Genomic DNA, 13,977 nt, shown 5'->3' on the forward strand with positions numbered 1-13,977 from the left:
AGAAGGGTTAACTGACTATATAACTGACAGAACAGAAGGGTTAACTGACTATATAACTGACAGAACAGAAGGTTTAACTGACTATATAACTGACAGAACAGAAGGGTTAACTGACTATATAACTGACAGAACAGAAGGTTTAACTGACTATATAACTGACAGAACAGAAGGGTTAACTGACTAAATACCTGACAGAAGGGTTAACTGACTATATAACTGACAGAACAGAAGGGTTAACTGACTATATAACTGACAGAACAGAAGGTTTAACTGACTATATACCTGACAGAAGGGTTAACTGACTATATAACTGACAGAACAGAAGGTTTAACTGACTATATAACTGACAGAACAGACCTGGTTACAAGTTACTTATTGGTATAGAACAGAAATAGGGATTCCTATATGTTATGGAATCCAGGTGTGTTTGTTTGTGTTTCAATAAGGGTGTGTGTGTGTTTCAGTAGGGGTGTGTATGTTTGTGTGTTCGCTTCGTCTCAAGTCCAAACCTCTCAGGTGAGCTCCGTGGCGGAGGTGGACCCTCGGGGGTTGCCGTGGTAACTAGCGTGTGTCAGGAGTGTATGTCGGGTTCCGTGACGATTCACCCCGTTGTGTGCGATGCTACCATGACGACCACCCTGACTCCTGCTCCTGGCGGAGAAGAAGATGAAGAAATGCATTATGGTCTGTTTTTGAAGAAACTTAAAACATGACGCAGAACCTACACACACACACACACACACACACACACACACACACACACACACACACACACACACGGTACCTGTCGCTGCGGTCGTTGTGTGGGTCGGCGGAGCAGGACTCGAAGCGGGTCAGGGTGTAGATGCTGCTCTGTCTGTTGGCATGGAAACGGGCGCTATGTAGTTCCATCTGGTCGTATTCAGACAGACGGACAAACGGACAGCAGCGCATTGCACGCTTAAACCCTGCACGGAACCTGTTATTGAGACAGCAGTAGATGACAGGGTTGTAAATGGTGTGTGTTCCTAGCTCCTACCTGCTATTGAGACAGCAGTAGATAACAGGGTTGTACATGGTGTGTTCCTAGCTCCTACCTGCTATTGAGACAGCAGTAGATAACAGGGTTGTACATGGTGTGTTCCTAGCTCCTACCTGCTATTGAGACAGCAGTAGATGACAGGGTTGTACATGGTGTGTGTTCCTAGCTCCTACCTGCTATTGAGACAGCAGTAGATGACAGGGTTGTAAATGGTGTGTGTTCCTAGCTCCTACCTGCTATTGAGACAGCAGTAGATGACAGGGTTGTACATGGTGTGTTCCTAGCTCCTACCTGCTATTGAGACAGCAGTAGATGACAGGGTTGTACATGGTGTGTTCCTAGCTCCTACCTGCTATTGAGACAGCAGTAGATGACAGGGTTGTAAATGGTGTGTGTTTCTAGCTCCTACCTGCTATTGAGACAGCAGTAGATGACAGGGTTGTACATGGTGTGTGTTTCTAGCTCCTACCTGCTATTGAGACAGCAGTAGATGACAGGGTTGTACATGGTGTGTGTTCCTAGCTCCTACCTGCTATTGAGACAGCAGTAGATGACAGGGTTGTACATGGTGGAGCTCATAGCCAGCCACAACACTGATAGATACACCTGTTGGATGAGAATAATTTATAATTCATGCTAAACATTAGTAATGACTATATAAGATAATCAGAGGTTGAATTGGGCCGGAACACAACGGTACTGAGTACCGGCACCTCCACTGTTCTATTAAATCACATGTCACATGCTTGGTAAACAACAGGTAAACAACAGGTAAACAACAGGTAAACAACAGGTGTAGAGTAACAGTTAAATGCTTAGTTACGGGTCCTGCCCAACAACGCAGAGAAAAATAACATTGAAAAATAATACAAAGATAATAACATGAGGAATAAATACACAATGGGTAATGATAACTAGGTTATATACACAGGGTACCAGTACTGAGTAATGATAACTAGGTTATATACACAGGGTACCAGTACTGAGTAATGATAACTAGGTTATATACACAGGGTACCAGTACTGAGTAATGATAACTAGGTTATATACACAGGGTACCAGTAATGATAACTAGGTTATATACACAGGGTACCAGTACTGAGTAATGATAACTAGGTTATATACACAGGGTACCAGTACTGAGTAACGATAACTAGGCTATATACACAGGGTACCAGTACTGAGTAATGATAACTAGGTTATATACACAGGGTACCAGTACTGAGTAATGATAACTAGGTTATATACACAGGGTACCAGTACTGAGTAATGATAACTAGGTTATATACACAGGGTACCAGTACTGAGTAATGATAACTAGGTTATATACACAGGGTACCAGTAATGATAACTAGGTTATATACACAGGGTACCAGTACTGAGTAACGATAACTAGGCTATATACACAGGGTACCAGTACTGAGTAATGATAACTAGGTTATATACACAGGGTACCAGTACTGAGTAACGATAACTAGGCTATATACACAGGGTACCAGTACTGAGTAATGATAACTAGGTTATATACACAGGGTACCAGTACTGAGTAATGATAACTAGGTTATATACACAGGGTACCAGTACTGAGTAATGATAACTAGGTTATATACACAGGGTACCAGTACTGAGTAATGATAACTAGGTTATATACACAGGGTACCAGTACTGAGTAATGATAACTAGGTTATATACACAGGGTACCAGTACTGAGTAATGATAACTAGGTTATATACACAGGGTACCAGTACTGAGTAATGATAACTAGGTTATATACACAGGGTACCAGTACTGAGTAATGATAACTAGGTTATAATACACAGGGTACCAGTCCATATGCAGGGGTCTGAGGTAATTGAGGTGTATATGTACATATAACTAGGAATAAAGTGACAGAGACAGTAGCATCAACTCATGTGATGGGTCCAAAGGTCAATGTAGATAGTCCAGTTACTTAAATAGTTATCCAAATAGACTTACTATTTAACTAACTAACTATTTAACTAACTATTTAAAAGCTGTTAAGGCTCCTGTTGGTTCCATACTTGTTGTATCAGTACTCCTGGTCGTGCGGTAGCAGAGAGAACAGACTTGGGCGGCTGGAGTATTTTACCATGTGTAGGGCCTTCCCCCATCTTGGATGGCAGGGAGCACAGTGATGTACTGGGTCTACCCTCTTTAGCACATTGCAGCCAGATGTCAAGCAGTTGCCATACCAACATGCTTTCACAGACACAGCTGGCAAATGTTTTCAGCCTCCTGAAAAGGGAAGAAATGTTGTTATGCCTTCTTCATGGTCCAAGCACACCGAGACAGTCATGAAGAGGGCACGACAACACCTATTCCCCCTCACGAGACTGAAAACATTTGGCATGGGTCCTCAGATCCTCAAAAGATTCTACAGCTGCACCATCGAGAGCATCACTGCCTGGTATGGCAACTACTCGGCCTCCGACCGCAAGGCGCTACAGAGGGTAGTGCGTACGGCCCAATACATTAATGGGGCCAAGCTTCCTGCCATCTAGGACCTCTATACCAGGCGGTGTCAGAGGAAGGCCCTAAAAATTGTCAGACTCCAGCCACCCCAGTCATAGACTGTTCTCTCTGCTACCGCACGGCAAGCGGTACCGGAGCGCCAAGTCTAGGTCCAAGAGGCTTCTAAACAGCTTCTACCCCCAAGCCATAAGAATCCTGAAAATCTATTCAAATGGCTACCCAGACTACTTGCATTGCCCCCCCCCACACACTGCTGCTACTGGTATTATCGATGCATAGTCACTTTAATAACTCTACCTACATGTACATATCAACTCAATTACCTCGACACCGGTGCCCCCGCACATTGACTCTGTACCGGTGCCCCCCTGTATTTAGCCTCGCAATTGTTATTTTACTGCTGCTCGTTAATTACTTGTTACTTTTATTTCTTATTCATATTTTAAACTGCATTGTTGGTTAAGGGCTTGTAAGTAAGCAGGTCTTACATCGGAACAACTGGTCCGGATTAGTGTCCCAGTCCTTGAAAGCAGAAGCTTTAGCCTTTAGCTCAGAGCAGATGTTGCCTGTAATCCATGGCTTCTGGTTGGGATATGTACGTACAGTCACTGTGGGTACAACGTCGTCGACGCATGTATTCAAGAAGTTTAGGACTGTGGTAAATTCCTCAAAGCCATCTGTGCAAGCGAAAAAGTCCGGTAGCTTATCATCCGCTTCAACAGACCACTTCCGCATTGAGCAGGTCAGTGGTACTTCCTGTTCTCTTGTAAGCAGCAATCATGAGGATAGAGTTATGGTTAGATTTGCCAAATGGAGAGTGAGTGAGAGCTTTGTATTTGTTTCTGTGTGTGGAGTAAAGGTGGTCTAGAGTTTTTTCACCTCTAGTTGCACAGGTAAAAATGGTAAAAAATAATTTAAGTTTCCCTGCATTAAAGTCCCCGGCCACTAGGAGCACCGCTTCTGGGTGAGCATTATCTTGTTTTGCTTATGGCCTCATACAGCTGGTTGAGTCTGGTCTTAGTGCCAGCATCAGTTTGTGGTGGTAAATAGACAACTAAGAAAAATATAGATAAACTCTCTTGGTACATAGTGTGGTCTACAGCTTATCATGAGGTACTCTACCTCATGGTGAGCAATACCTCGAGACTTGTTTAATATTAGATTTCGAGCATCAGCTGTTATTGATAAAGAGACACACCCCTTACCTGAGGCTGCCGTCTGGTCTGCACGATGGAGAAATCTTTGAGATATACACTGAGTATACAAAACATTAAGAACACCTGCTCTTTCCATGAGACTGACCAGGTGAATCCAGGTGAAAGCTATGCTCCCGTATTGATGTCACTTGTTAAATCCACTTCAGTCAGTGTAGATGAAGGGGAAGAGACAGGTTAAAGAAGGATTTTTAAAAGTGTTGAGACATGGATTGTGTATGAAAGCCATTCAGAGGGTGAATGGGCAAGACAAATATTTAAATGGGGTATGGTAGTAGGTGCCAGGCGCACTGGTTTGTGTCAAGAACTGCAACAGTCCTGGGTTTTTCACGCTCAACAGTTTCCTGTGTGAATCAAGAATGGTCAACCACCCAATCGACATCCAGCTAACTGGACACAACATGGGCCAGCATCCCTGGAGTCAACATGGGCCAGCATCCCTGGAGTCAACATGGGCCAGCATCCCTGGAGTCAACATGGGACAGCATCCCTGGAGTCAACATGGGACAGCATCCCTGGAGTCAACATGGGCCAGCATCCCTGGAGTCAACATGGGCCAGCATCCCTGGAGTCAACATGGGCCAGCATCCCTGGAGTCAACATGGGCCAGCATCCCTGGAGTCAACATGGGCCAGCATCCCTGGAGTCAACATGGGCCAGCATCCCTGGAGTCCACATGGGCCAGCATCCCTGTGGAACGCTTTAGACACCTTGTAGAGTCAATATGGGCCAGCATCCCTGGAGTCAACATGGGACAGCATCCCTGGAGTCAACATGGGCCAGCATCCCTGGAGTCAACATGGGACCAGCATCCCTGGAGTCAACATGGGACAGCATCCCTGGAGTCAACATGGACCAGCATCCCTGGAGTCAACATGGGCCAGCATCCCTGGAGTCAACATGGGCCAGCATCCCTGGAGTCAACATGGGCCAGCATCCCTGGAGTCAACATGGGCCAGCATCCCTGGAGTCAACATGGGACAGCATCCCTGGAGTCAACATGGGACAGCATCCCTGGAGTCAACATGGGACAGCATCCCTGGAGTCAACATGGGCCAGCATCCCTGGAGTCAACATGGGCCAGAATCCCTGGAGTCAACATGGGCCAGCATCCCTGGAGTCAACATGGACCAGCATCCCTGGAGTCAACATGGGCCAGCATCCCTGGAGTCAACATGGGCCAGCATCCCTGGAGTCAACATGGGCCAGCATCCCTGGAGTCCACATGGGCCAGCATCCCTGTGGAACGCTTTAGACACCTTGTAGAGTCAACATGGGCCAGAATCCCTGGAGTCAACATGGGACAGCATCCCTGGAGTCAACATGGGCCAGCATCCCTGGAGTCAACATGGGCCAGCATCCCTGGAGTCAACATGGGCCAGCATCCCTGGAGTCAACATGGGCCAGAATCCCTGGAGTCAACATGGGCCAGCATCCCTGGAGTCAACATGGACCAGCATCCCTGGAGTCAACATGGGCCAGCATCCCTGGAGTCAACATGGGCCAGCATCCCTGGAGTCAACATGGGCCAGCATCCCTGGAGTCCACATGGGCCAGCATCCCTGTGGAACGCTTTAGACACCTTGTAGAGTCAACATGGGCCAGCATCCCTGGAGTCAACATGGGCCAGCATCCCTGGAGTCAACATGGGCCAGCATCCCTGGAGTCAACATGGGACAGCATCCCTGGAGTCAACATGGGACAGCATCCCTGGAGTCAACATGGGCCAGCATCCCTGGAGTCAACATGGGCCAGCATCCCTGGAGTCAACATGGGCCAGCATCCCTGGAGTCAACATGGGCCAGAATCCCTGGAGTCAACATGGGCCAGCATCCCTGGAGTCAACATGGACCAGCATCCCTGGAGTCAACATGGGCCAGCATCCCTGGAGTCAACATGGGCCAGCATCCCTGGAGTCAACATGGGCCAGCATCCCTGGAGTCCACATGGGCCAGCATCCCTGTGGAACGCTTTAGACACCTTGTAGAGTCAACATGGGCCAGCATCCCTGGAGTCAACATGGGCCAGCATCCCTGGAGTCAACATGGGCCAGCATCCCTGGAGTCAACATGGGACAGCATCCCTGGAGTCAACATGGGACAGCATCCCTGGAGTCAACATGGGCCAGCATCCCTGGAGTCAACATGGGCCAGCATCCCTGGAGTCAACATGGGCCAGCATCCCTGGAGTCAACATGGGCCAGAATCCCTGGAGTCAACATGGGCCAGCATCCCTGGAGTCAACATGGACCAGCATCCCTGGAGTCAACATGGGCCAGCATCCCTGGAGTCAACATGGGCCAGCATCCCTGGAGTCAACATGGGCCAGCATCCCTGGAGTCCACATGGGCCAGCATCCCTGTGGAACGCTTTAGACACCTTGTAGAGTCAACATGGGCCAGAATCCCTGGAGTCAACATGGGCCAGCATCCCTGGAGTCAACATGGGCCAGCATCCCTGGAGTCAACATGGGCCAGCATCCCTGGAGTCAACATGGGCCAGAATCCCTGGAGTCAACATGGGACAGCATCCCTGGAGTCAACATGGGCCAGCATCCCTGGAGTCAACATGGGCCAGCATCCCTGGAGTCAACAAGGGACAGCATCCCTGGAGTCAACATGGGCCAGCATCCCTGGAGTCAACATGGGCCAGCATCCCTGGAGTCAACATGGGCCAGCATCCCTGGAGTCAACATGGGCCAGCATCCCTGGAGTCAACATGGGCCAGAATCCCTGGAGTCAACATGGGACAGCATCCCTGGAGTCAACATGGGACAGCATCCCTGGAGTCAACATGGGACAGCATCCCTGGAGTCAACATGGGCCAGCATCCCTGGAGTCAACATGGGCCAGCATCCCTGGAGTCAACATGGGACAGCATCCCTGGAGTCAACATGGGACAGCATCCCTGGAGTCAACATGGGACAGCATCCCTGGAGTCAACATGGGCCAGCATCCCTGGAGTCAACATGGGCCAGCATCCCTGGAGTCAACATGGGCCAGTATCCCTGGAGTCAACATGGGCCAGTATCCCTGGAGTCAACATGAGCCAGCATCCCTGGAGTCAACATGGGCCAGCATCCCTGGAGTCAACATGGGCCAGCATCCCTGGAGTCAACATGGGCCAGCATCCCTGTGGAACGCTTCCGGCACATTCTGGAGTCTATGCCCCTACAAATAGCATTATTCTGTGCACGTGACAAATACAATTTGATTTGATTTTGGTTTGAGGCTGTTCTGAGGGCAATATGAGGGCAACTGAATATTAGGAAGGTGTTTCTGATGTGTGGTATACTCTGTGTATACCATCTATGTCCTTGTTCAGCCATGACTCTGAGAAACAGGGTATTAGATATTATAGTTATGCTGGTCTGGTTGATAGGAAAGACCCAACTGGAAGGTCCAACTGACTCTGTTGAACAGTCTGTTGGACCTGACTCTGTTGAACAGTCTGTTGAACCTGACTCTGTTGAGCAGCCTGTTGGACCTGACTCTGTTGAGCAGTCTGTTGGACCTGACTCTGTTGAGCAGTCTGTTGGACCTGACTCTGTTCAACAGTCTGTTGGACCTGTCTCTGTTCAACAGTCTGTTGGACCTGACTCTGTTGGACCTGACTCTGTTGAGCAGTCTGTTGGACCTGACTCTGTTCAACAGTCTGTTGGACCTGACTCTGTTGAGCAGTCTGTTGGACCTGACTCTGTTCAACAGTCTTTTGGACCTGACTCTGTTGGACCTGACTCTGTTGAGCAGTCTGTTGGACCTGACTCTGTTCAACAGTCTGTTGGACCTGACTCTGTTGGACCTGACTCTGTTGAGCAGCCTGTTGGACCTGACTCTGTTGAACAGTCTGTTGGACCTGACTCTGTTGAACAGTCTGTTGGACCTGACTCTGTTGAACAGTCTGTTGGACCTGACTCTGTTCAACAGTCTGTTGGACCTGACTCTGTTCAACAGTCTGTTGGACCTGACTCTGTTGGACCTGACTCTGTTGAGCAGCCTGTTGGACCTGACTCTGTTGAACAGTCTGTTGGACCTGACTCTGTTGAACAGTCTGCTGACCTGACTCTGTTCAACAGTCTGTTGGACGGACAGAGGGATGGACAAACGTCTGTCCATCTGACAGCTCAAATGAGTCAAGTGTTTCCAACAGGTACAATGACAATAATCATTGACATTTCCATAATACTGTTACAGACAGACCTGCTGTATAGACTTGACTCTGTTCAGTTGTCTGTTGAGTCCTGTTATCATGAAGTAGAGGTGGTAGGGGAGCCAGCAGACTGCAAACGTTACCACCACAATCATCATCATCTTCACCACCTAGACGACAGGAAAACTAATAAAGACAATGTGTGGGTCTCCATCCGTGTGTGTGCGTATCTTTGTCCGGCTATGTCTGTGTACCTTCCTCTTGGCTTGTATCTGTAGATGGTAGTTATCTTTAGAGTCACCAGGTATCTCTCCGCCCCAAAGTGTCCTACCCACCAGACTGTAGGTACCAGCCATCACCACTAGAGGCAGCACATACACCAACACTGCTACTATTATATGATACCTGGAGAGAGAGACAGAGGGAGAGTGAGAGAGAGATAGAAAGAGAGAGAAGGAGAGAGAAGGAGACAGAGGGAGAGAGAGAGAAAGATGGGGGAGAGGGAGAGAGAGAAAGATGGGGGAGAGGGAGAGAGAGAAAGACAGGGGAGAGGGAGAGGGAGAGAGAGAGAAAGACAGGGGAGAGGGAGGGAGAGAAAAGTAGAGGGAGAGAGAGACAGGGAGAGAGGGAGAGAGAGAGACAGGGAGAGAGAGAGAGACAAATGAATAAATTAATGAAGGAAGCTATAAGTATTTAGACACATGAATGAGTCCTGTGCAGTGCGGTACTAACATGAATGAGTCCTGTGCAGTGAGGTACTAACATGAATGAGTCCTGTGCAGTGAGGTACTAACATGAATGAGTCCTGTGCAGTGAGGTACTAACATGAATGAGTCCTGTGCAGTGAGGTACTAACATGAATGAGTCCTGAGCAGTGCGGTACTAACATGAATGAGTCCTGTGCAGTGTGGTACTAACATGAATGAGTCCTGAGCAGTGCGGGGCCAGTAGACGTAACACAGTGTTCTCTGTCCAATCTTTCTGGTGGTTGAGTAGTAACACAGCGGGAACGCTAGTACCACAGCCATACCCCAGATACAGCCTATCACAGACCTGGTTACCGTTGCCGAGAGGCGCGGCTTGAGTGGGTGGATGATGGCCATGTACCTAGGTAACAGGAGGTGACATAAGGAGAGGTCAGGGGTTAGAGGTCAGTGGTGAACTCTGGGTACAGGTCCTAATACTGATAGATCAGGAGCTTTGTGTTTTTGTTTGGACACCAAAAGTGTGCACTAGTTCACTACCCCTATCCTGAAGTGTGCACTAGTTCAATACCCCTCGTGCATTTAAAAAAGCATTGGATTGGTGCAGGGACAGCTGGAAGGAGTCTCATATTCCTCACACCGGTCCATTCCTTTTACATCCATGAGGGGGAGTGTGTGAATGCAGACTTCAGGAGAAGGTTAGGGAATCTGGATGTAGAATCTGTGTCCAAAGTTATCCACAAAGCATTACCATCACAATCGTGATGAGTCCCCCCCACTGAGGGTCTCCTGAAGCTAGGCAGGGGTTGTCCAGGTCAGCCAGATGGAGGTGAGTTGTTGTCCCCCCCCCCCCCCCACTGAGGGTCTCCTGAAGCTAGGCAGGGGTTGTCCAGGTCAGCCAGATGGAAGTGAGTTGTTGCCCCCCCCCACTGAGGGTCTCCTGAAGCTAGGCAGGGGTTGTCCAGGTCAGCCAGATGGAAGTGAGTTGTTGCCCCCCCCCCACTGAGGGTCTCCTGAAGCTAGGCAGGGTTGTCCAGGTCAGCCAGATGGAAGTGAGTCGTTGTCCCCCCCACTGAGGGTCTCCTGAAGCTAGGCAGGGGTTGTCCAGGTCAGCCAGATGCAGGTGAGTTGTTGTCTGCCCCCACTGAGGGTCTCCTGAAGCTAGGCAGGGGTTGTCCAGGTCAGCCAGATGGAAGTGAGTTGTTGCCCCCCCCACTGAGGGTCTCCTGAAGCTAGGCAGGGGTTGTCCAGGTCACCAGATGGAAGTGAGTCGTTGTCCCCCCCACTGAGGGTCTCCTGAAGCTAGGCAGGGGTTGTCCAGGTCAGCCAGATGCAGGTGAGTTGTTGTCTGCCCCCACTGAGGGTCTCCTGAAGCTAGGCAGGGGTTGTCCAGGTCAGCCAGATGGAGGTGAGTTGTTGTCTGCCCCCACTGAGGGTCTCCTGAAGCTAGGCAGGGGTTGTCCAGGTCAGCCAGGTGGAAGTGAGTTGTTGTCTGCCCCCACTGAGGGTCTCCTGAAGCTAGGCAGGGGTTGTCCAGGTCAGCCAGATGGAAGTGAGTCGTTGTCCCCCCCCCACTGAGGGTCTCCTGAAGCTAGGCAGGGGTTGTCCAGGTCAGCCAGATGCAGGTGAGTTGTTGTCTGCCCCCACTGAGGGTCTCCTGAAGCTAGGCAGGGGTTGTCCAGGTCAGCCAGATGGAAGTGAGTTGTTGCCCCCCCCCCCCCACTGAGGGTCTCCTGAAGCTAGGCAGGGGTTGTCCAGGTCAGCCAGATGGAAGTGAGTCGTTGTCCCCCCCCACTGAGGGTCTCCTGAAGCTAGGCAGGGGTTGTCCAGGTCAGCCAGATGCAGGTGAGTTGTTATCTGCCCCACTGAGGGTCTCCTGAAGCTAGGCAGGGGTTGTCCAGGTCAGCCAGATGGAGGTGAGTTGTTGTCTGCCCCCACTGAGGGTCTCCTGAAGCTAGGCAGGGGTTGTCCAGGTCAGCCAGGTGGAAGTGAGTTGTTGTCTGCCCCCACTGAGGGTCTCCTGAAGCTAGGCAGGGGTTGTCCAGGTCAGCCAGATGGAAGTGAGTTGTTGCCCCCCCCCACTGAGGGTCTCCTGAAGCTAGGCAGGGGTTGTCCAGGTCAGCCAGATGGAGGTGAGTTGTTGTCTGCCCCCCACTGAGGATCTCAAGGGGTATTTGAGAACCAGTAGGACCACTCATCCTTGTCTAGACCCCTATGGCCAAGGGAACTATGGCCAAGGGAACTATGGCCAAGGAAACTATGGCCATGGAAACTATGGCCAAGGAAACTACCTCCATGTCTCTACCCCTCCATCTCTCTACCCCCTCAATCTCTCCCCTCTCCATCTCTCTACCCCCTCAATCTCTCCCCCTCTCCCCCTCTCCATCTCTCTACCCCTCCATCTCTACCCCCTCCATCTCTCTACCCCTCCATCTCTCTACCACCTCCATCTCTCTACCACCTCCATCTCTCTACCCCCTCAATCTCTACCCCCTCAATCTCTACCCCCTCCATCTCTCTCCCCTCCATCTATCCCCCTCTCCATCTCTCTACCCTCTCCATCTCTCTACCCCTCCATCTCTCTACCCCCTCCATCTCTCTACCCCCTCCATCTCTCTACCCCCTCCATCTCTCTCTCTTTCCCCTCTCTGTCCTATTTCCATCCTCTGTCTCTGTCTCTCCCTCCCTCTCTCTCTCTCTCTCTCTCTCTCCCTCCCTCTCTCTCTCTCTCTCTCCCTCTCTCCCTCCCTCCCTCTCTCTCCCTCTCTCTCTCTCCATCCATTCTCTGAATCTTGACCTTTTTGCAGCTGATCTCCCCTTTAGGTCTGACACCTTCTGTTGACACACTAGAGTGTCAGACTTGATGCCTTGGAGGAATTGTCATCGGCATCCTGTTTTCAGACATCAACGCCATGGCCTAGGGGTCTGGGGTTGAGGTCAAGCTCAGTGGTCTTATCACACGCAGGCTAGATGATATTCTGACATCCCGTAGACGAACTGAACTGATGTTTCTAATGACGCCACCAACGAAGAGGAGCAGACACCAGGCTTTGTGGAATGTAGCTCAGACTACACCGATGTCACATCGATTCGCCCCACGGTCAATACTTCAACAAAATGTAAACGATGAAACGCCCACCTATCTACCCATGTTTGCCCTCTGTCGTTGCCTTTTCGTTGTTTTGCTGAAATCAATACTTATTCAAAAAACTTTAATCAACAAACAAAAAATACCACCAACGACTGTTGATATTCAATGGGCACATCATAGAGCACCAGTAAACATATGTACGTTTCATAATAAACGTTTCCAGGGGTAAATGTGGTCTACATTCCATAAAAGCTCTCCGTCCTTACGGAGGGGAGTTTAATCCGCTGGAACGTGATTCAACTGCTTTATTAGGAGACCTTAGGAGGCCTGTTCATCTCTACGTGAGGTACAACAACAACATAATCTATGTGAGGTACAACAACAACAGAATCTATGTGAGGTACAACAACAACAGAACCTATGTGAGGTACAACAACAACAGAATCTATGTGAGGTACAACAACAACAGAATCTATGTGAGGTACAACAACAATTTGAGGTACAACAACAAAGAATCTATGTGAGGTACAACAACAACAGAATCTATGTGAGGTACAACAACAACAGAATCTATGTGAGGTACAACAACAACAGAATCTATGTGAGGTACAACAACAACAGAATCTATGTGAGGTACAACAACAACAGAATCTATGTGAGGTACAACAACAACAGAATCTATGTGAGGTACAACAACAACAGAATCTATGTGAGGTACAACAACAACAGAATCTATGTGAGGTACAACAACAACAGAATCTATGTGAGGTACAACAACAACAGAATCTATGTGAGGTACAACAACAACAGAATCTATGTGAGGTACAACAACAACAGAACCTATGTGAGGTACAACAACAACAGAATCTATGTGAGGTACAACAACAACAGAATCTATGTGAGGTACAACAACAACAGAACCTATGTGAGGTACAACAACAGAATCTATGTTAGGTACAACAACAACAGAATCTATGTGAGGTACAACAACAACAGAACCTATGTGAGGTACAACAACAGAACCTATGTGAGGTACAACAACAGAATCTATGTGAGGTACAACAACAACAGAATCTATGTGAGGTACAACAACAACAGAATCTATGTGAGGTACAACAACAACAGAATCTATGTGAGGTACAACAACAACAGAATCTATGTGAGATACAACAACAGAATCTATGTGAGGTACAACAACAACAGAATCTATGTGAGGTACAACAACAACAGAACCTATGTGAGGTACAACAACAACATAATCTATGTGAGGTACAACAACAACAGAATCTATGTGAGGTACAACAAC

General features: G+C 48.9%; 1 protein-coding gene across 1 annotated transcript in view; it reads right to left on the reverse strand.

The window, feature by feature from the left end:
* Nucleotides 1-512: 512 nt before the first annotated feature.
* The window catches only part of LOC115127871 (neuromedin-K receptor-like), a 14,012-nt gene continuing 547 nt past the window's right edge, over nt 513-13,977 (reverse strand). Inside the window, exons 2-7 of the mRNA XM_065021217.1 lie at nt 9,795-9,983; nt 9,131-9,281; nt 8,927-9,046; nt 1,551-1,627; nt 785-958; nt 513-645 (exon numbers count right to left, since the gene is read on the reverse strand). Coding sequence (XP_064877289.1) covers nt 513-645; nt 785-958; nt 1,551-1,627; nt 8,927-9,046; nt 9,131-9,281; nt 9,795-9,983 — 844 coding nt within the window. The remainder of the gene's footprint in view (nt 646-784; nt 959-1,550; nt 1,628-8,926; nt 9,047-9,130; nt 9,282-9,794; nt 9,984-13,977) is intronic.

The sequence above is a fragment of the Oncorhynchus nerka genome, linkage group LG8 (genome assembly GCF_034236695.1).
Source record: "Oncorhynchus nerka isolate Pitt River linkage group LG8, Oner_Uvic_2.0, whole genome shotgun sequence".
Lineage (NCBI taxonomy): Eukaryota > Metazoa > Chordata > Actinopteri > Salmoniformes > Salmonidae > Oncorhynchus > Oncorhynchus nerka.